At 41.1% G+C, this 20,982-nt stretch overlaps 1 protein-coding gene across 1 annotated transcript; it reads right to left on the bottom strand.

Moving 5' to 3' along the window:
• Positions 1 to 255: 255 nt before the first annotated feature.
• LOC148128455 (vomeronasal type-2 receptor 26-like) lies at positions 256 to 20,728 on the bottom strand. Its single transcript, XM_087949074.1, has 3 exons — positions 20,603 to 20,728; positions 2,613 to 2,739; positions 256 to 1,548 (listed from the first exon to the last, which is right to left on the bottom strand). The coding sequence occupies exons 1-3, from the start codon at positions 20,726 to 20,728 to the stop codon at positions 644 to 646; spliced, it is 1,158 nt and encodes a 385-aa protein (XP_087805200.1). The 3' UTR covers positions 256 to 643.
• Between the last annotated feature and the right edge of the window lie 254 nt (positions 20,729 to 20,982).

The following is a 20,982-nucleotide window of genomic DNA, read 5'->3' on the forward strand; positions in this document are numbered from 1 at the left end:
GGTCACCTAGAAACTATCTTTGAAAACATTTATGGAATGCAAGCTGCTCCCCCCCCTCCCTTTCTGTTGGAAACTCTAAAAAGACCATAGAAACATTTTATGAGTTGATATTGAGCGCCCTGCAACTCTTCACAAGGCACACCTGGGGACTGAGACTTAAAGAGACATTGTGAGGAGGGACATTTTTTGGGAACAAATGATGAATTCCTGGAGCGTTGAGTGTTGACATTTGAACTTTCCTGGATTCCTTGCATTCTTTTTGGATTTCTGGATTACTTGCCTTGCTCCCTTGCTTCCTGGACTCCTTGACTTGCCCTGCTGGATTTCTTGCTTTGCAGCCATGGTGCTCACAGCATTGGGCTGCACTATTTGCAGCGAGAGGCTGCTTGAGGTATGTGTGTGTGCATATGTGTGATCACTTTGCTCTGAGACTTGCCAGAAATATGGGAGCGTTTGGGGAAATTTGGAACAATAATGGGGCAGTCTGAACTGCCAGCTGCCTGTGTGATCTCTGTACCATGCTCCAGGTCATCGCATATGTATATGTACATGGGTGGGATTCAACTGGTGTTATTACCGGTTCGAAAAGAGTGCATTTGCACTAAATAATTAAGTCTTATGAGCCTAAGAAACTACTTCACGATCAGATACCAACTTTTATCATTAAATGTTCCTTAGTATTTAGATCTGGTCTCAGAATGATAATGTAGCACTTGGGGAAGAAGATGCAGGCCAGCAGGCCAGCACCAGAAGCCAAGATGGAGAAGACCTGCATGGCCACCATGTATTTCCCTTTGGTGCTCAAGTAGGTGGGCAGGAAGGAGATCCAGACACTGCAGAAGACCAACATGCTGAAGGTGATCAATTTGGCTTCATTGAACGCACCAGGAAGGTTCCTGGCCAGGAAAGCCACCGTGAAGCAAATAGCAGCAAGGAAACCCATGTAGCTGAGAACAATATAAAACATGGTGACAGAGCCTTCATTACATTGAAGGATGATCACTCCTGATTGGGAGTGCAGGTCAGAATCAGGAAATGGAGGAGAAACTCCCAGCCAGATTGCACAAATTACAATTTCTCCAGCACAACCAGAAAGGATGATGGAGTTGGCCAAGCTCTTCCCCAACCATCTCCTCACCCTGTTCCCCGGTTTCGTGGCCAGGAAGGCTAGTACTACCGTGATTGTTTTGGCTAAAACACAAGACACAGCTACTGAGAAGACGATGCTGAACACTGTTTGTCGGAAAAGGCAGGTGGCTTTCCTTGGTCGGCCAATGAAGAAAAAGGAGGACAAGAAGCAAAGAAAGAGGGAGACCAAGAGGATGTAGGAGAGGTCACGGTTGTTGGCTTTGACAATGGGAGTTTCTATGTATTTAAGGAATATGACTAAAACAAAGCCTGTTGTTAGAAACAAGAGTACAGCAAAGAAGGCCAGGATGATGCCCAGATGTTCTTCATAGGACAGGAAGGTTATTCTTTTGGGGATACATTGGACTCTGTCACCAGTTGGATATTTATCCTCTGGGCACTTGGTGCATTTTTCAGTATCTGAGAAGAGAGTAAGCAATATTATTTTTATAGTTTCTCATTTCACCTTATAAGAAAGATCTTCTTTGGATGACAGCTGATACTGAGAGACAGGAAAGCCATAGTAATTGGTAAACTGAAATATATAGACATATATTATCTTATAAACAATAAATAAATAAAACCCAAAATAATTGATGCCACAATCACCCTTCCTTGAGGCAATCTACATTGTTGTAATCTGGCGTTGACCTCACTTCATCCCAATGTCTGGAAGAACAACCTCCAGAGCTTTAGGAGGGTGGGCGGCCTGTTGGGTTTCAATGGGGAGGGTGTTCAATAGGGCAGGAGCTCCGACAAAAACAAACAAAAGGCAAGCTTTTGAGGATCCACATAGTGGCAATGTTTTAGTTTCTGGTTGTGCACCTAGTTTAGTCGCTCAATGGGATAGCCACACATTCTGAGGGCTTCCTTGATGTCCTTTAATTCTTTTTCTTTTCCCTCTTTGCTGGTAGATAAACCTTCAGCCTGGGGGTGTAGGATTCTGATAACTCCCATGCTGTGCTCCAGTGAGTGGTGAGAATCAAAATCTAAATATTGATCACTGTATGTGGGTTTTCTGTAAACTTCAATACTAAGTCTTTTGTTTGCTCTTGTTCATTGAACCCAAACACTCTTCCTACTCTCCCAAGTAGATCTTTCTCTTATGATCTTAATAAATATTGACTGACTGATATATCTTTTGGCCTGTAAGATAAAATTGGTTTGGATGAGCAAAACACATTGACCTGAAACCATTCCTCAACTTTCAAAGGATTTAGATGGTAAACATGGAAATAAACTTTCAAGCTGACAAGTAGAAAAGATGCTTCCTTTAGCACAATTCATCTTGCCTATTCCACTATGTTCTTCCACCCCTTCCTGCCTTATTCTTCAAGATCTTATTCCTCCCATTATGGAATAAATTGGACATGAGGAAAATAGCAATGAAGAATAAAATAGTCAAGTTTACACGTATCTTTTAACATGAACTTTGATGAAATGCTCTCGTTGAATCCAATGCCTTTTCCTCTGGTTTAACATACCTTCCTGTGTGGAGATGGTCCCCTCCGGACAAGGAATACAATCATAACAGCAAATTGGTTCTTCTTTCCGAGCCCGTTTCACAAATCCAGGGTGACAATTGTCCACACATTTGGACTGAGGAAGAGACTAAGCAGAAAAACAAAATTCATTCCAAAATATCTGTCAAATTTTTATTTATTAGATTGATTGAAATAAAATGAAACTCTGCTTAAGAAAGAAACTTCTGAGTAATACAGGTGAAACTCGAAAAAGTTGAATGTTGTGCAAAAGTTCATTTATTTCAGGAATGCAATATAAAGGGTGAACCTAATATTTGAGATAGACTCATTACATGCAAAGCAAAATAGTTCAAGCCGTGATGTGTCATAATTGTGATGATTGTGGCTTACAGCTCATGAAAACCCCAAATCCACAATCTCAGAGAATTAGAATATTACATGCAATCAATAAAACAAGGATTTTACATAGAACAATATCGGACCTCTGAAAAGTATAACCATGCATATGTACTCAGTACTTGGTTTGGGCCCCTTTTGCAGCAATTACTGCCTCAATGCGGCATGGCATGGAAGCTATCAGCCTGTGGCACTGCTGAGGTGTTATGGAACACCAGGATTCTTCAATAGCGGCCTTCAGCTCTTCTGCATTATTCGGTCTTGTTAGGGATAACATTGTTTACCCTAACTGGTTTGGGTAAAAATAATAAATAATGGTATCATGGTTTGTTAGTTAAAGTGTGTGTAACTTTAACTGCAAGAATGTAATTAAGGGTGTGGTTGTAAAAGCACTATATAAGAAGCGAGGCAATTCCAGCTCGCTCGCTCTGGCTTACTGATCCCTAATTACTTGATGGATTGATGACTGCGTTCTTGCTGGAAAGGGGAGAGAACAAGGAGTGTTGATATTTTCTCAACGGAGAGAAAATAAAGATTGGACTGATTTAATGTAAGTGAACTGACATTGGCTATTCAACACAGACTTTGCAAATAGAGTATCCCCGACAAGACTTGACTGAAATTGATATATGACTAATGGACCGTTTATTTGACTTTGCTATAATTCTTAAATGGAATAAACAATATTTTTGATAGCACAAGCGTATCTGTATTTTTACTGCGTGTTAACTAGAAAACTTATCTCACACATTTACCTGTCTTCCTATCTGACTTCGCTGCACGTTCTGTTTAGTTTGTTTTCCTTAACACCCGTTGGGGAATCCAGGCTTAACACTTGTTATGGGCCCATAGAGACTGCAAAGTCAGTTTAACTAGGATAAAAACAGGTTTAGGTAAAAAGTGAGATTTTGTGTTGTTACACGTTACAGTAAACAGACAGCTGTGTTTTATCAATTATAGTTTTATATCCATATAGTGAAACATGGCACAAGTCAGTCTACACAGTTTGTCCCTTATATCCAAGTTGGATGGAACAAACTATGTTTCATGGTCTATGAAATGTAGTCTACTTCTACGAAGAGAAGGTCTGTGGAACATAATTGAAAACCCACCAAACGTAGAAGAATGGGATCCTGAAGATGAGGAAGATAGTAAAAAGATAGAAGAATTTAAACAGAAAAATGAACAAGCTATTTGCATCATAGGACTAACATTAACTGATCAGCAACTTGTTCATATACGTGGAGAGCAAACTGCTGTTGGGTGTTGGCAAAAACTGAGGAGGATTTATGTTCGAGATAACGTTGGTGCTCACATAAATCTAACACGGAAGCTTTTCCGCACATATCTCCAAAGGAATGGTGATATGCTGAGTCATTTGAATACTATGAAAAGCATTTTTCAAGAACTTCATGAGAAGGAGTTAATTTTCTCTGAACTACACCAGGTCTACATAATTCTATCTTCATTAGACGAAAGTTTTGATGACTATGTAACTTCCCTTGAAATATTGCCTAAAGAAAGCCTAACTTTAACTGATATCACTGGCAGATTGATTGAAGAGGCCAGAAGAAGGCTTGAAAGAGATCAGTTAAGGAGGGAGCAACCTCAAAAGGAAAATAATGAATCTCCTACTGCATTCGCAATTAAACAGTGTTTTAATTGTGGAGGGAGAGGATATTTTGCAAGATTTTGTAAGAAACCAAAGCGCAAGAATGCAAGACAGAATGCTGGAAGCCAACAAAGAAGAAATAAGAATTATGAGTTAGCAATGTATAGTAATGAAGTTGTAAAAAATAATTTATGGGTGGTTGACAGTGGTGCGTCCCACTGTATAACAAATGATAACAAAAAATTTGTAAAAATATCCATGAGTTCACAGCATATCTCATTGGCAAACGGATGGAAACTGAAGGCAAAAGGTGAAGGTATAGCTCATTGTTCTAGTATAAATGAGAACATAAAAATGTTATATGTACCTCAACTTAAATTTAATTTGCTTTCAGTTAGAATGTTGGTTAGATTAGGATACATAGTTACCTTTAGGGGAGATACTTGTTTAATTGAAAAAGAAGGTAAGAAAATTACTGCATCTTTAAGAGGTGACTTATATGTGTTAAATGATAATGGTTTAGAGGTGGCTAACACAGTTTGTGATAATAGAAAACCTCATGATGAATGTATTCACTTGTTACACCAACGGCTAGGTCATTTAAATTTTAAAATGATTAAGAGAACTGTTCAACTATCTAAAGGAATAAGTTTGAAACCTTGTAATAAGTATTTGCAATGTTCTGCTTGTAATCAAAACAAAAGCAAAGTTATACCGGCAAATAGAGTTGATGGATTTACTACCAAAGAGCCTTTAGAGGTAGTATTTGCCGATATAATAGGTCCTAAAAAGCCAAGTGTAGGTGGTGCTAGATACATATTAAGCATAATGGACCACTATTCTAGGTATGGTTTCTGTTTTCTAATGAAGAGAAAAACTGAAACGTATGCAAATTTCTTTAATTGGTTAAAATTTGCAGAAAGGAAAACTAAAAAGAAACTAGTAACTCTTATAACAGATAATGGTATGGAATTTACAAATAATAAATTCCAGAATAGACTTAGAATGGCAGGTATTCAACATAAAAAGTCTGCACCATATAGGCCTCAACATAATGCATTTATAGAGAGAAGAGGCCAAACACTGCAATCAATGGGAAGGACAATGTTATCTGATTCTGGATTACCTGACAATTTGTGGGGAGAAGCTATAATGTGTGGTAATCACATATTAAACAATGTTGTTAATTCAACAACAGGTGAATTACCATTCACTCTGTGGCATGGTAGGAAACCTGATTTGAGTTATATTCACATATTTGGTGCACCAGCATGGGTACATATCCCTACACAACTCAGGGACAAAGGACAACATAGAGCTAAAAGATTAATTTTTGTTGGATATCAAGCAAACCATAGATCTTATAGATTCTGGGAACCAGGTACATCTAGAGTATATTGCAGTGCTAGTGCACAATTCCTAGAAAATATAGGATGGAATAGATTAGAGCAGGATTCAGATAATGATATAATTATAGAACCCTATAAGAGGCAGAAAGAAAAGACTAGTTATAAGAAAAGTCCAATTAAAGAAGAAATCCATGAAGAGCAAATAGAACCAGATCAAGAGGAAATAATTGATCAAGAAGAGATAGATAGTCAAGAACAGGAAATAAAGGAAAGTCTACCTGTAAGTCCAGTTATACCTAGACGCACAACGCGTATAACCAGACCACCTGAAAGATATCAGGCAAGTATTGTTTGCCAAGTAAATAAAGTTCCTACTAGCATAGATGAACTTAAGATGTATCCTGCTAAGGATCAGGAGAATTGGAAAAAGGCAATGGAAAAAGAGTTAAATTCATTAAAGGAAATGAAGGTTTATGAAGAAACCAAATTACTTCCAGGAGAAAAATCCATTGGATGCAAATGGATATTTAAAGTAAAGACTGGAAATAATGGGAAAGTAACTTATAAAGCTAGATTAGTAGCACAAGGATTTAATCAAAATGTATTTGATTATGATGAGGTATTTGCACCAAATCTTAAGGCAACAACTTTAAGAGCAGCTTTAGTATGGGCAGCTAAGAAGAATTATATAGTTAACCATTTAGACGTAGAAACTGCATATCTGCATGCACCATTGCAGCATACAATATATTTGAAAAAACCAGTTGGTATAAATAATAATAAAGTAAATAGCAATGATTGTTGGAAACTCAAGAAGAGTTTATATGGATTGAAACAATCTGGTTATGAATGGAACCAATATATTGTGAAAGAATTAAACAATATAGGGTTTAAATCTGGTTTAGCAGATCCATGTATGTTTAAAAGAGAAAATAATGGAACGGTGTCATTATTGTTATTATTTACAGATGATATTGCTTTGATTACTAAGACCAATAATGAAGCTACTGAGATTATTTCATTATTAGCCAAAAGGATAAAATTAAAGCATTTAGGTGAAATTAAAAAGTATCTAGGATTGACAATTAATAAAACCACAAAACGATTTAAGATATCTCAAGAGGATAAAATTTGCCAATTAATTAAATTGTATAAAATGGAACTTTGTAAGCCTGCAAAGACTCCAATGAGTCAGGAAATTTGCAAAATGGATGCTCAAAGTCCCAAATTTGATAAGACCATATATCAATCTTTGATTGGTAGCTTATCATATATAAGCAATTGGTCAAGGCCAGATATAGCTTATAGTGTGAATCAGCTGGCACGATATAATAATGATCCACATCAATGTCATTGGCAAGCATTAAAGAGAATTTTAAGATATCTTAAAGGAACAATGCATCATGCATTGTATCTAGAGCCAAAAGGTGATTTGAATCTCAGTCCCTATGCAGATGCAAGTTTTGCAACTGACATAAACACTAGAAAATCAACATCTGGGATGGCTATATTACTTGGTAAGACACTAATAGGGTGGAGGTCAATCAGACAACAGCATATTAGCTTGTCAACGATGGAAGCAGAATTTTCATGTCTGTCATTACTATGCACTGACTTAATTCTGTACAAACAGTTATTATTAGACATGGGTATAACTGTTAAAGATTCCATTATTGTGTACGAGGACAACCAGGCAGCCATACACTTAGCTACTAATATTGCTGTAAAGACTAGATCAAAGCATACTGATTTAAGATACTTAAATGTTAGAGAACCTGTTAAAAATGGTCTAATTAAACTTGAGTACTGCATGACGGAAGAAAATATTGCAGACCAGTTTACAAAAGCTCAAGGTGTTGTAAAATTTAAAGAGTTGTAACAATTATGATTTAAGGGTGTAAATGGTTATATTATTGTAATATTATTATTATTACCCAAAAGGGGAGAATGTTAGGGATAACATTGTTTACCCTAACTGGTTTGGGTAAAAATAATAAATAATGGTATCATGGTTTGTTAGTTAAAGTGTGTGTAACTTTAACTGCAAGAATATAATTAAGGGTGTGGTTGTAAAAGCACTATATAAGAAGCGAGGCAATTCCAGCTCTCTCGCTCTGGCTTACTGATCCCTAATTACTTGATGGATTGATGACTGCGTTCTTGCTGGAAAGGGGAGAGAACAAGGAGTGTTGATATTTTCTCAACGGAGAGAAAATAAAGATTGGACTGATTTAATGTAAGTGAACTGACATTGGCTATTCAACACGGACTTTGCAAATAGAGTATCCCCAACAAGACTTGACTGAAATTGATATATGACTAATGGACCGTTTATTTGACTTTGCTATAATTCTTAAATGGAATAAACAATATTTTTGATAGCACAAGCGTATCTGTATTTTTACTGCATGTTAACTAGAAAACTTATCTCACACATTTACCTGTCTTCCTATCTGACTTCGCTGCACGTTCTGTTTAGTTTGTTTTCCTTAACACCCGTTGGGGGAATCCAGGCTTAACAGGTCTCATGTATCTCATCTTTCTCTTGGCAATGCCCAATAGATTCTCTATGGGGTTCAGACCAGGTGAGTTTGCTGGCCAATCAAGCACAGTAATCCCACGGTCATTGAACCAGGTTTTGGTGCTTTTGGCAGTATGGACAGGTGCCAAGTCCTGCTGGAAAATGAAGTCAGCATCCCCATAAAGCTCATCTGCGGAAGGAAGCATGAAGTGCTCCAAAATCTGCTGGTAGATGGCTGCGTTGACCCTGGACTTAATGAAGCACAGTGGACCAACACCAGCAGAGGACTTGGCTCTCCAAATCAACACAGACTGTGGAAACTTCACACTGGACTTCAAGCATCTTGCAGTGTGTGCCTCTCCATTCTTCCTCCAGACTCTGGGTCCTTGGTTTCCAAATGAGATGCAAAAGTTGCTCTCATCAGAAAAGAGGACTTTGGCACTGAGCAACAGACCAGTTCTGTTTTTCTTTAGCCCAGATAAGATGTTTCTGACGTTGTTTGTTGTTCATTGAAGCCCATGTCCATGATCCGTCTGTGTGTTGTCACTCTTGATGCACTGACTCCAGCCTCAGTCCACTCCCTGTGAAAGTCCCCAACACTTTTGAATGGCCTTTTCCTGACAATCCTCTCCAGGCTGCGGTCATCCCTGCTGCTTGTGCACCTTTTTCTTCCACACTTTTCCCTTCCACATAACTTTCTATTAATGTGCTTTGATACAGCACTTTGGGAACATCCAACTTCTTTTGCAATTACCTTTTGAGGCTTACCCTCCTTATGGAGGGTGTCAATGATGGTTTTCTGCACAACTGTCAGGTCAGCAGTCTTTCCCATGATTGTGATTCTTACTGAACCAGACTGAGAGACCATTTAAAGGCCCAGGAACCCTTTGCAGGTGTTATGGCTTAATTAGCTAATTAGAGTGGGACACTTTGAGCCTAGAATATTGAACCTTTTCACAATATTCTAATTTTCTGAGATTGTGGATTTGGGGTTTTCACGAGCTGTAAGCCATAATCATCTCAATTATGACACATCACGGCTTGAACTATCTTGCTTTGCATGTAATGAGTCTATCTCATATATTAGGTTCAGCTTTTATGTTGCATTCCTGAAATAAATGAATGTCGCGTCGAGTGTCCGGTCTGTTGTTTCGATCTCCTGGTTTGCTTGCTGAATTCCTCTCAGAAAGCAATTTAGTGGAGCCCTCGCAAGGGTGAGTGCAAAGCACAAAGAAAAAAAGACACGAAACAAAAGATTTCTTCAGGTGAGGCAGCACATCGCCTGGGGCAGATGGAATTGTCCCGGCTGAGCCTGAGACAGATGGATTGTTCAGGCTGCCAGCTTGCTCTGCGCTGTCCTCTTTTATTGTACTGAATAAAAGAGGGGGGGTGAGGGGGATTGCAGAAAGACAAAGAAGTTACAAACTTTATCTTTGAGACCAGGCTACGTGATACAAGTAACGAACTTTTTGACTGTTAAACATGTTTTACCGAATACACATCTTTTATCTGACACAGACCTCTGTGAAATATGTCTTTACTTTATCTGACACAGACTTCTGTGAAGTTAATCTTATCAACTTCAGCTTCTTCCTGTCAGTTCTTTTCCTGTCAGTTTAGTGAACTTTGCTCTGAGAGGTATACGTGCTGAGCAGGATTTGTCTTATGGAAAAATACTGAGACAGAATAGCCACAATTCCTCCTTTTCTTTATTTTTTGTGCTCATGATTCTAGGTAGAGTCCTTTCTCCTCCCGAGTAGTCCCATAAGGTGGCAACAAACCCTTCAGTTTGTTGGTGCCTTGCAGATCTAACTCATACGAGGAAAAGTCCTCATCCCCCAAATCATGGCTTGGCAGTGTTAACAAAACTTCTTTGGGAGAAAAGGAGTTATTAGTGTCTATTTCTTCCTCTGACTCTTGGTCAGAGTACCATTCCAGCAAAGGTTTTTTGACAAGATCTTTTGATTCAATTACAGATGTGAGAAAGCTAACTGTTTTTTGAGTATTGTTAACTTCATTGTCAAGTGTTTTCAAACGATCAGTTTTAGATGAATCATTAAGTGTAGTTGCTAACAATGTGTAAGAAGAATTGACCAACTGTACTAATGGATTCACCTGAATATTGGGTTTTTGTAGAAAGATTGATTTCAAATTAGGATTGGGACCAACATCATAATTAGACATAGATATAGAAAGACGAATTGTAAAAATATTCCCTTCATCTCCTTGACCATCCCACTGACGTCCTCCCCAAGTAAACCCAACCATCCATTGTTTTTTTGTAAGTGTCTTTCCTTGTGCAGTAAAAGTGATTCTGAGTGGATTTATTCTCTGTCCACAACAAGGCCATTGAGAGCAGGGAAGATGTGCTTGAGCACGGGTAATATGAATATAGTCATTTTTGGTAGGTGCTTCCCACCAGATATGACCTGTGGATACACAACTCCATTTTTTACAATATCTGTCAACTACCCCACCGCAGGCAGAACGAGAAGTACCAGTACTATGAGCAGGACAAAAATATAATCTAAAGTTGTCAGCAGGTGCTGGAGAACAGGAGCCTTGCTTGTCCCATGTATCAGCTTGTAGTTTTTTGTCTGCGAATTTTTCTACTCCTGTCCCCATTTCAGCAAAATCCATGAAAAGCTGAGGAAACCATGGCCATCTAGTATAGTTAGTGGTGGTGTTTAAAATTTTTCCTTGAAAATCAAGGATAGTCCAGGTGTAAGTTTGAGGTTGATGTTCATTTGTAGAAGATGATTGTATGCTTCGAGGAATGCGATGATAGCCAAATCTTGGAACAACATGAGATGCAGACTGCTTAGAGATGGAGTTGTCAGTGATGAAGGCAGGATACCGAAGATGGCGAACTCGAATGAGAGCTGTAGTCTTGCGATGGATGTCATCAGGGATGAAGTGACGTCTTCGCACGACAGGTGGTTTGTAGCGATCAGGAACCCAGGAAGATGAATGATGCAATATGCATTTGGTGACATCACAGGGTGGAAAGCAGCAGCGAAGATGCCAGCGTAGTTTATCTCCAGGAAAAGTTGTCTCAGAATTAGCTTGAGATGGCAATGTAAGTAAAACAGAAGATAGTGGAGTAGATGCCACTGAAGAAGTGGAAAGCAATAGAACAGTGTGATTGAAATAAGTGTGATTGTGAAAAAATCCTAAGCAAGAATAAGAACCTATAGTAAGTGGAGTAACATGTATAGTTAAAAATATTAAACAAGGAGAATAGTAATAGTAAATAGTTATGTCAGAAGTAGGAGAAAGAAAACTACCGTTGTGTTGGAAAACATAACAGTGTCAGCAAGGAAAGCAAAAATAGCATCAGGAGATGCCTTAAATTGAGAAAAGACAGGAAGTATTGATATCAGAAGAAAGATTAGAGTTAGAGTCAGGTTTGCCATGGTAAGGTCTGACACAGCGAGCAGGAACCCAAAGCACTCGATCAGGAAGTTGGACAGCAGCGTAACCTTTTCCCCAGGTGATGAGCTGTGCAGGACCTTTCCACGCAGGATCTGGAAGCTGTCTGAAATAAACAAGAGGACGGGAAGAGGGAACTACTAGCTTGGTGAAGTGGCGAGAAGCCGCCGTAGAGGGAGGAGAGCCAGTAAGATTGAGAAAGTTAAGAGTGTACAGACAAACATTTAAGATATTTTGCAACGTTGGGAGGTTCGGGGGGCCTGAGCCTTTTTTCCCCAAGTGCCGATCAAGGGCTTGTTTCAAAGTTAGGTGCGATCTCTCCACAATCGCTTGACCTTGGCTGTTGAAGGGTAAGCCAAACTTATGTGTGATGGCCCACTTATGACAAAACTCAGCAAAGGGAGAACTGACATAAGCAGGACCATTATCTGTTTTGAGAATTTTTGGACATCCCAACGTTACGAATGACCGAATACAGTGATTAATAACATTTTTTGTAGCCTCTCCTCTTTGCAATGTTGCTATAATAAACCCTGAATATGTATCTACTGATACATGAATGTATTTCCAGGGAGCAAAGGGAGGATAATGAGTGACATCCATTTGCCATGTATCACAGGCTTGAGTACCCCTAGGATTAACGCCTTCAGGGATACCTTTGGCCTGCAAGCTACATGTTGGACATTGTTGAATTATTGCTGTGGCTTCTTGATATGTAATTCCAAATTGTCGCACCAGGGCTTTCCTGTTTTGATGAAAATAATCATGACTCTCCCCAGGTGAAAGCTGTTGGAGAAGGGGAGAGGAGGCCATAATTTTACAAGCCTCATCTGCCATGTGATTGCCTTCTGCTAGGAATCCAGGCAATTGCTGATGACTTCTGATATGGGCTACAAATAAAAGTTTCCCTCGTTTTTTCAAGTGTCTGAAGCTGTAAAAAAAGTTTCATTAGAGAGGGAGGGGTAACAGGAGAAATATATGCATCAAAAATATGAGCAACCATCTGAGTAACATACATGCTATCAGATATTACATTTAAAGATTGTTGTGAAAAAAGAGACAACGCCAATAAGAAAGCAGCTAATTCAGCTTGTTGTGCTGATGATTGTGAAGTAGTTAAGCGTTTATGCCATTGAGCATTTTCATACCATGTACATGCTCCAATATTTTTTGAACCATCAGTAAAGACAGTTAAGCCTTCCTTCAATGGCTGTTGGACAAAAGGTGATTGTAAAACAAAAGGAACTGTTTTCAACACCTGCAGTCGTGAATCAGAAGGAAGGTGGCACGACACTTGGCCACACCAATCTTCCAACGCATCCTGCAGTGTTGTGGAAGTCTGAAAAAGAGGTTCCCATTGAGTAATCTTAAAAGGAATATACAATGTAAAAATATCCATTCCCATTAGAGCTTTGGTTCTCTTACGCCCTTTTTCTATAAGAGAAGCCATTTGTGCTGCTCTAGTAAAAATAGATGTTTTTGGAGTGTGTGGTGGATGTAACCATTCCAAGATATGAAGATTTTTTGTATTAGATATTTGAACAATTATTGCAGTCAGTAGTTGATGAGTGGAAAGAATAGCAAGAGAAGGTGGTTAAAGACAGGAAAGGTCGGGCCCAGTTTATGGTACCCAGATATTGCTGAAGTTGAACCAAGGTGGGTTGAGAAGATAGAGACAAAGAGTTTTACTCAGAAAAGCGATGGGCTGGTATTGCCCCTCCCTTTCTCTGATATTTTGGTGGAATCAATCTATATTCTCTGAAAAGAGCAGCCCACTAGGGGTCGCCCTCTCATTTCTTTTTTCTTTGCTACTTTCTTGTTTACTTTCAAACAAACATCCAGAATTCCCTCATTGCATTCACAGACATACACATCCTTCTCAATTTGTCAAAGCCTCTTTCCTTCCTCCAAACAACACATCCACAAACCATCTCTCTCCTTCCTACTTCCATTTCCTTCCTTCATCTTTATCATCAAATCTACGTGCAATAAACAATCTTAGCTTCCCACTCTTGTCTTCTCAAGTACATCAGAAATTGTGGAAAAGCAGAACAATAGAGTAGCAAGACATTATTTACATAGTATTGACACATGGTAGAGTTTTAGCAAAAGATTCCATTAATCAATAATGAGTTTTGTGTTAAGTTGAGACATAAGATCACGGCCCCACAGGTTGAACAGACACAACAGAGAAGTTATAAAAAGACAGTTAAATGATTTGTTCTAAGATGGAACACACTGAGAATAAGAATGAAAAATCTGTGGGGTCCTTGAAGAATTTTGTTAAAAGACAAAGAAGGTTGAGAAGGACCTTTCTCATGATGGGATAATCCCCTGCCCCCATCTGAATCTCATCCTGTGGAGTACGGGATGGCTCCCTGACAAAGAAGATGGTCCAGGGTAACAGCTTGAGGAAGGCCAGCTGTTGCAACAGATTGAACTGCTAAGCGATAGTCATTGTGCCAAGCAGCAAGTTGAGAAGATGTCAGAGAAAAGAATCCTTTAATCAGTGCCTTCTGAAAGGTATTACGAACAGGCAAGGAGGCAGGAGAATCAGTGGAGTTGATAGGGTTAACATCAGGAATGTGAGGTGGGTTGTAGGGAGGAGGGGAAGAGGGGAAGAAGTGTCAGGATATGGAGGTGGTAAGGAAGAATTTGTATCAAGATGAGCTGCAAGAGGCTTGGAAGTTTTTGAATTAGAAGAAGGGGAATCAGAGGAAACAGGAGAAAGAGAATTTTCAGGAAGACTAGAAGAAGGATAAACAATTGTTATAGCAGCCATTATCGTTCTCCAAGAGATAAGTATATCCATGGGAGCTCTGGGAATTTCATGTAAATATTTCCCTAATTTTTCCCATTGAGAATGGCTAAGAGTTCCAGCAGATGGATAGGCTGGACAGTGTGCCTCAATGTAAATTATAAATTTATTTAAAGATTTCTTCGAAATTGGGTACAGAGTTGTACCATTAATTTTCTGAAAGGAATTAGCCTTCTTCACTAGACTATAAAGTTCGTCCCTGTGCCCTGACGAAACTTGAAAAAGTGAGGAGCCCATTACTTACGATTCGTACGAAACCTATGCCAGGTGCGTAGCAATGGGAGTGAAGGCGATGCACCTCTAGCCAGAAGTCACACCTTGGAACCAGAAAATCGAAGAGATCCCGGACGAATCAAGGGATCCCGGACGAGCCCCCAGCTGTCGCGTCGAGCGACCGATCCTTTATTTCGATCTTCTGGTTGATTGCTGAATTCCTCTCAGAACGGGACCCTCGCAAGAGTGAGATACAGAGAAGCCCTCGCAAGGGCGAAGTTTGGCAAAAGCAGGACCCTATCCAGGGTGAGTTTGAGCAGCGGAACCCTAGCCAGGGTGATTGAGGGACTCGCGCAAGAGTGATTGCAAAGCGAAAAGAAAAAGAACACAAGACGAAGATTTCTTTAGGTGAGGCAGCACATCGCCTGGGGCAGATGGAATTGTCCCGGCTGAGCCTGAGACAGATGGATTGTTCAGGCTGCTAGCTTGTTCTGCGCTGTCCTCTTTATTGTACTGAATAAAAGAGGGGGGTGAGGGGGATTGCAGAAAGACAAAGAAGTTACAAACTTTATCTTTGAGACCAGGCTACGTGATACAAGTAACGAACTTTTTGACTGTTAAACATGTTTTACCGAATACACATCTTTTATCTGACACAGACCTCTGTGAAATATGTCTTTACTTTATCTGACACAGACTTCTGTGAAGTTAATCTTATCAACTTCAGCTTCTTCCTGTCAGTTCTTTTCCTGTCAGTTTAGTGAACTTGGCTCTGAGAGGTATACGTGCTGAGCAGGATTTGTCTTATGGAAAAATACTGAGACAGAATAGCCACAAATGAACTTTTGCACAATATTCTAATTTTTCGAGTTTCAGCTGTAGATCAGGAAAACATAAAATATTGCAAAGCCACTCCCCTTTGAAAATAATCCAAATCCTTGTTCCAGTTAAGATATAAAGAAAAAATTCCTCACATACTAGGGCTGTCAATTTCAAATGAGGTATTATTTAGTTATATCTGTACATTTATATTTTCAATTCATATAGCTGCCATGCTATTGAAATAAGACTAAACATTACTGCCTTGTTTGTAGAACTACAGTGAGGATGAGTAGAGATGAAATCATGAGAACATGTCACTCAAAAAGAATAAGTCAGGCATTTTTTGTTGCAGCACATGGGACGTGAAGCTGTAGGAGCATCCTGTGTGGGAAAGGTATATTTCTAAGGCCCAAGACATTGCATGACGGACATCCGGGCATCGTGCGGATGAAAGCACTCGCACAAAGCTACGCTTGGTGGCCGGCAATCGATAAAAGAATTGAGGCCTGGGTCGCCACTTGTCAACTTGCCAAGACGTCAGCAACGCCCCACCTAAAGCAAGCCCAACCGAATGGGAAACTCCTAGAGGACCTTGGTCCCGTATCCATATTGACTTTGCGGGGCCTACGAAGGGCACACTTTCCTTATTACAGTCGATGCCTATTCAAATTGGCTTGAGATCCATCGAATGAGCACCACTACAACGGACTCAGTCATCAACAAATTAAACAGGTTATTTGCCACACATGGTTTTCCGGACGTCCTTGTCTCGGATAACGCCCACAGTTCACAGCATTACCATTCGAACAATATCTTGCTGACCGGGCATCCGCCATGCGTTAACCTCGCCCGCGCACCCTGCGGCGAACGGGTGTGCAGAACGCATGGTACAGTTCGTAAAGAAGACCCTCCACAAAATGGAATTCGGAAACATTGACGAGAAAATCAATCGAATTTTATTATTGCAGCACATCACGCCCACAGCGTTACTAACAAAACGCCCGCCGAACTTCTTATGGGGCGGAAACTACGATCGCACCTCGACCGGCTCCACCCGCATACGCACCGAAAAGCCTTTCGGCTCCAGCAGCAAATGCCGGGAATTTAAGGTAGGCGATTTAATCTTTGCCAAAAACTTCTCCGGCGACCCTTTATGGATACCCGCTACCGTTACCCACCTCACTGGGCCTAAATCTTACCGCCTGCTAACAGACATGGCAGGGTGTGGAAACGCCACATAGACCAACTCCGTTCGGGATTACTACCCAGCGCCAATGGCTCCCCGGGTTCACCAACTGAGGGGGGGAGGAAATATCGAGGAAATTGACTTCGATATAACGGATAGCAGGCCAACGGAAACCCTACGGCCCAGCGAAGTACCGGGATTGAAACGGGAGGGAGTTGACTTTTCCATGGGACTTGAACACGGGGAAACCGAATTGCGAAACCCCAAAGAAACATTGATTGACGGAGACAACAACAACGGAAGCAGCACGGAATCACCGTGCAGCGAAACGGAACTTAATAAAGATCATCTAAACGCTCCACCGGAACCGGACATAAGAACAAACCCGGTGGAGCCATGGAAATCATCCAGACAGACCAAACGGCCTGTCTACCTTGAAGATTTTGTTACAGCTCCCCTCAAACGGAACCCAAGGGGGAGGGGTGTTGTGAATGAATAAAGAAGTAATAACCCTAAATGCAAAGCAGGTTTTGGAAGCCTGCACATTTGATTGGTCCTTAAACAAGGAACAAGGATTGGTTCATAACAAGCCTCTGATTGGCCAAGTTTAGGACACTTCTTATTGGTTATTAGTTTGAACTTGATGCACTTAGTATTGGTTAATAGGGTAACAGCCAACCCTATAAAGGGGCTACTGCTGCCCATAGCCTTGCTCTGTTCTGTTCTATTTACTGTTATTAAAGAGTTGAAGTCACTGGTCAGATGTCTGGTCTCCATTATTCTCCAAACTTAACATAGTGAAACCCTTATATGAAGCTACAAAAGGAGCTGATAGAGAGCCGTTACAATGGGGAAAGCAGGAAGAAGCTAGCTTCCAATCACTTAAGCAGGCTTCGTTACAAGCCCCTAGTCTAGGCCTCCTGGACTTGGAAAAACCATTTCAGTTGTTCGTGGATACTATACAAAATGTAGTGGTGGGTGTCCTCACCCAAACTATAGGAACATGGCACCACCCTGTAGCATATCTTTCCAAGCAACTTGATAATGTTGCAAAGGGGTGGCCCGCCTGCCTCAAGGCGGTGGCTGGGACGGCCATTTTAACTCAAGAAGCCAGTAAATTAACATTTGGACAACACCTAGATATCTACACCCCCCATGCCCTAAAATTTGTACTGGAAACAAAGGGCCACTTGTGGTTAACTAACCCTCGAATGTTGAAATACCAAGGAATCATCACTCATAACCCTCTGATTAACATCATCCAATCCACCACATTGAATCCTGCCACGCTACTGCCTGAACCCAATACTGAACTTACTCATGATTGTATCCATACAATAGAGGAAACATATGCTAGCCGCCCAGACATGACAGATTACACCTTATTCACAGATGGCACTAGCTACCTACAGGAGGGAATAAGAAAGGCAGGCTACGCAGTAGTTACTCTAGATGATGTATGGGAAGCAGAGCCCCTTCCACCTGGGACAAGTGCACAGCTGGCAGAATTACATGCACTAACCAGAGCCCTAGAGATGGCCAAAGGGCTATGAGTGAACATTTATACAGACTCAAAGTATGCTTTCCTCACGGTTCAAGTCCATGGGGCCTTATATAAGGAAAGAGGACTTATCACCGCAGGAGGCAGGGATATTAAATATGGTTCCCAAATACTACGTCTCCTAGAAAGCGTATGGGCCCCACAGGAGGTAGCAGTCATGCACTGCCGGGGACACCAAAAGGTAGTCACAGACATACAAAAGGGAAATGAGAAGGCAGATAGACTAGCACGTGAAGCTGCCCAAAAGGTACCCACCTCCACAGAAAAGTACCTCGCTATTTGGGAGCCAACCGATCACCACCGACCCCACTACTCTAAGGATGACATGGCCCAGGTTGAGGCACTTGAGGCACACCTAGAGGGGGATTGATGGATCCTACCTGATAATAGGGTTTTTATACCCGCACATATGGCCTGGGATGTCGTGCACCAAGTACACCGACAGCTGCACTTAGGGAAGACGGCTCTGACAAAGGCGCTGAAAAGGGAATTATACATAAACAAAATAAGTAGTATAGCAGCCAATGTATGTGCCCGGTGTGAGGTTTGTGCAGCTAATAACCCTCGACAAGGTCCGCAACCACCCCCGGGCCACCAACCGAGAGGCTGCTACCCATTCCATTCTTTAATGGTTGATTTCACTGATATGCCTCGCTGTGGCCCTTACAATGCGCTATTAGTTATTGTGTGCACATATACAGGGTGGCCTGAGTGCATACCAACACGCACCAAAAAGGCCAGTGAAGTCGCAAGGGCATTACTCCACATTGTAATCCCTAGGTATGGGCTACCCTCTAGAATCTCATCTGATAATGGCCCTGAGTTTATTCACAAAGCGACTCAGCAATTAGCTAGGGTATTGGGTATCAACTGGAAACTTCATTGCAGCTTTCACGCTCCCTCTGGTGGCAGGGTAGAGCAGACTAATAGAACTATTAAGGAAAAACTTGCTAAAATATGTCAGGAAACTCATCTCAAGTGGGCAGATGCTCTGAGTATAGCTTTAGTTGCCGTAAGGTGTGCACCTCGGAAGGATGTCTCGATCTCCCCATTCGAATTGCTATATGGGCGAGTCCCTAATCTGGTCTGCTTAAATATTCAAAAGGATGTGCTGATATCCGACACTATTAGGTTTAAACAATTACAGGCCCTTAATGATGTAGTCCACAAGTTGCAACAATATGTGTTAACTTGTAAACCCCATATATTGGTAACCACTCCACATAACATCCGCCCGGGACAAGAGGTCTGGGTAAAAGATTGGAAACGGGAAACTTTAAGTCCAAAATGGAAAGGGCCCTATACTGTAGTTATGTGCTCTCCCCTTGCTGTTAAGGTAGCTGAAATAAAATCGTGGATTCACTGGTCCCGAGTTAAATTAGCAGCACCTACCCATTGGGAAGTTGAATCCCGCTCGGATTCTCCATTTAGAATAGTTCTGTGAAAAGTGAAGAGGAATATCTCCCCTAGTGGTGACGCCCCGGAAGCCGTCCCTCTACCAATGGGAGATGAAGACCAAGAGACCCCTGTAGACGTTACCCCAGAAGCTAACGCCCGACACACGGGTCTCCCTTTGAAGCTCAGGTCTCGAGTCAAAAGCAGGGACTAGTCATCTACGGGAAGGGGGGATTGGTGAGAACAGGCTGACACCTCAAAATGGAAACAAATCAAAGACTGAGAGAAACGGCATGTATCCGCAGGGGACTTATGCCCTCTGTCTGGATCGTGACCATCTTATTGGTAATCAGGGTTGTCCTCAACTCCCTATACCTGTATGGTGTATTGGTAAGGAAGGACAGTAAGGAAACTCCCCTAGATGTAAAAGAGGTGGAGGAATGGTACTCACCCGACCCGTCTGAAGATACAGAGCCCCCCTACATAGATGATGGAAAAGAGATTAGACCATGTAATATGTGTTTTATGGTACTAACTACTGGGAAACACTTCATTTACAGTGTAACTAGGGATCCGAATTGTTCCACTACCAACCTTCCCCAATGTGAGTATGAGGGGACAAGATACTGGCAATGTGTGTACAACAATACCATATTGTGCCACATTCTCCGCACCCCCTGGGTACCCATAAGACACGTTCGGTTCCCTCGTGCTTCTGGCCACATTTTGCAAAATGAGAAAAATCCCGCTTGTGAAAAGTGCTTGGATGACAAGGGGACATTGTCTGCATACATCGGAAAGCCACCCTCATGCGGTAATTTTAACATAACATCTAACTGTTATTACCTCTTACATACAAAACAGGAAGGTACACAGAACACACTAGTCCACCAATGCTCGGGGGTTCATGGTATACAATGTTATACAGTGGCTCCACAGGATGACCCAGCTCTTAATTCCGGTTCATGCTCCCAGTGTAAAGATGGCAAAGGAGGCCTTACATATGTAATAGGTAAACCAGCCTCCTGTACGGATTTCACTCTGCCCCAGTGTAAACACTCAACC

Source organism: Notechis scutatus, unplaced genomic scaffold (genome assembly GCF_049901735.1).
Source record: "Notechis scutatus isolate UNSWTSFEM ecotype Mainland unplaced genomic scaffold, rNotScu1.2 NSCUSCF66, whole genome shotgun sequence".
In the NCBI taxonomy this organism is placed as follows: Eukaryota; Metazoa; Chordata; class Lepidosauria; order Squamata; family Elapidae; genus Notechis; species Notechis scutatus.

Coding starts and splice junctions, on each gene's coding strand:
- LOC148128455 (XM_087949074.1), bottom strand. CDS start 20,728: ATGAGGGTGGCTTTCCGATGTATGCAGACAATGTCCCCTTGTCATCCA. Junction 2,740..20,602: donor GAACCGAACGTGTCTTATGG/GTACCCAGGGGG, acceptor TTTTCTGCTTAG/TCTCTTCCTCAGTCCAAATG. Junction 1,549..2,612: donor GACCATCTCCACACAGGAAG/GTATGTTAAACC, acceptor CTCTCTTCTCAG/ATACTGAAAAATGCACCAAG.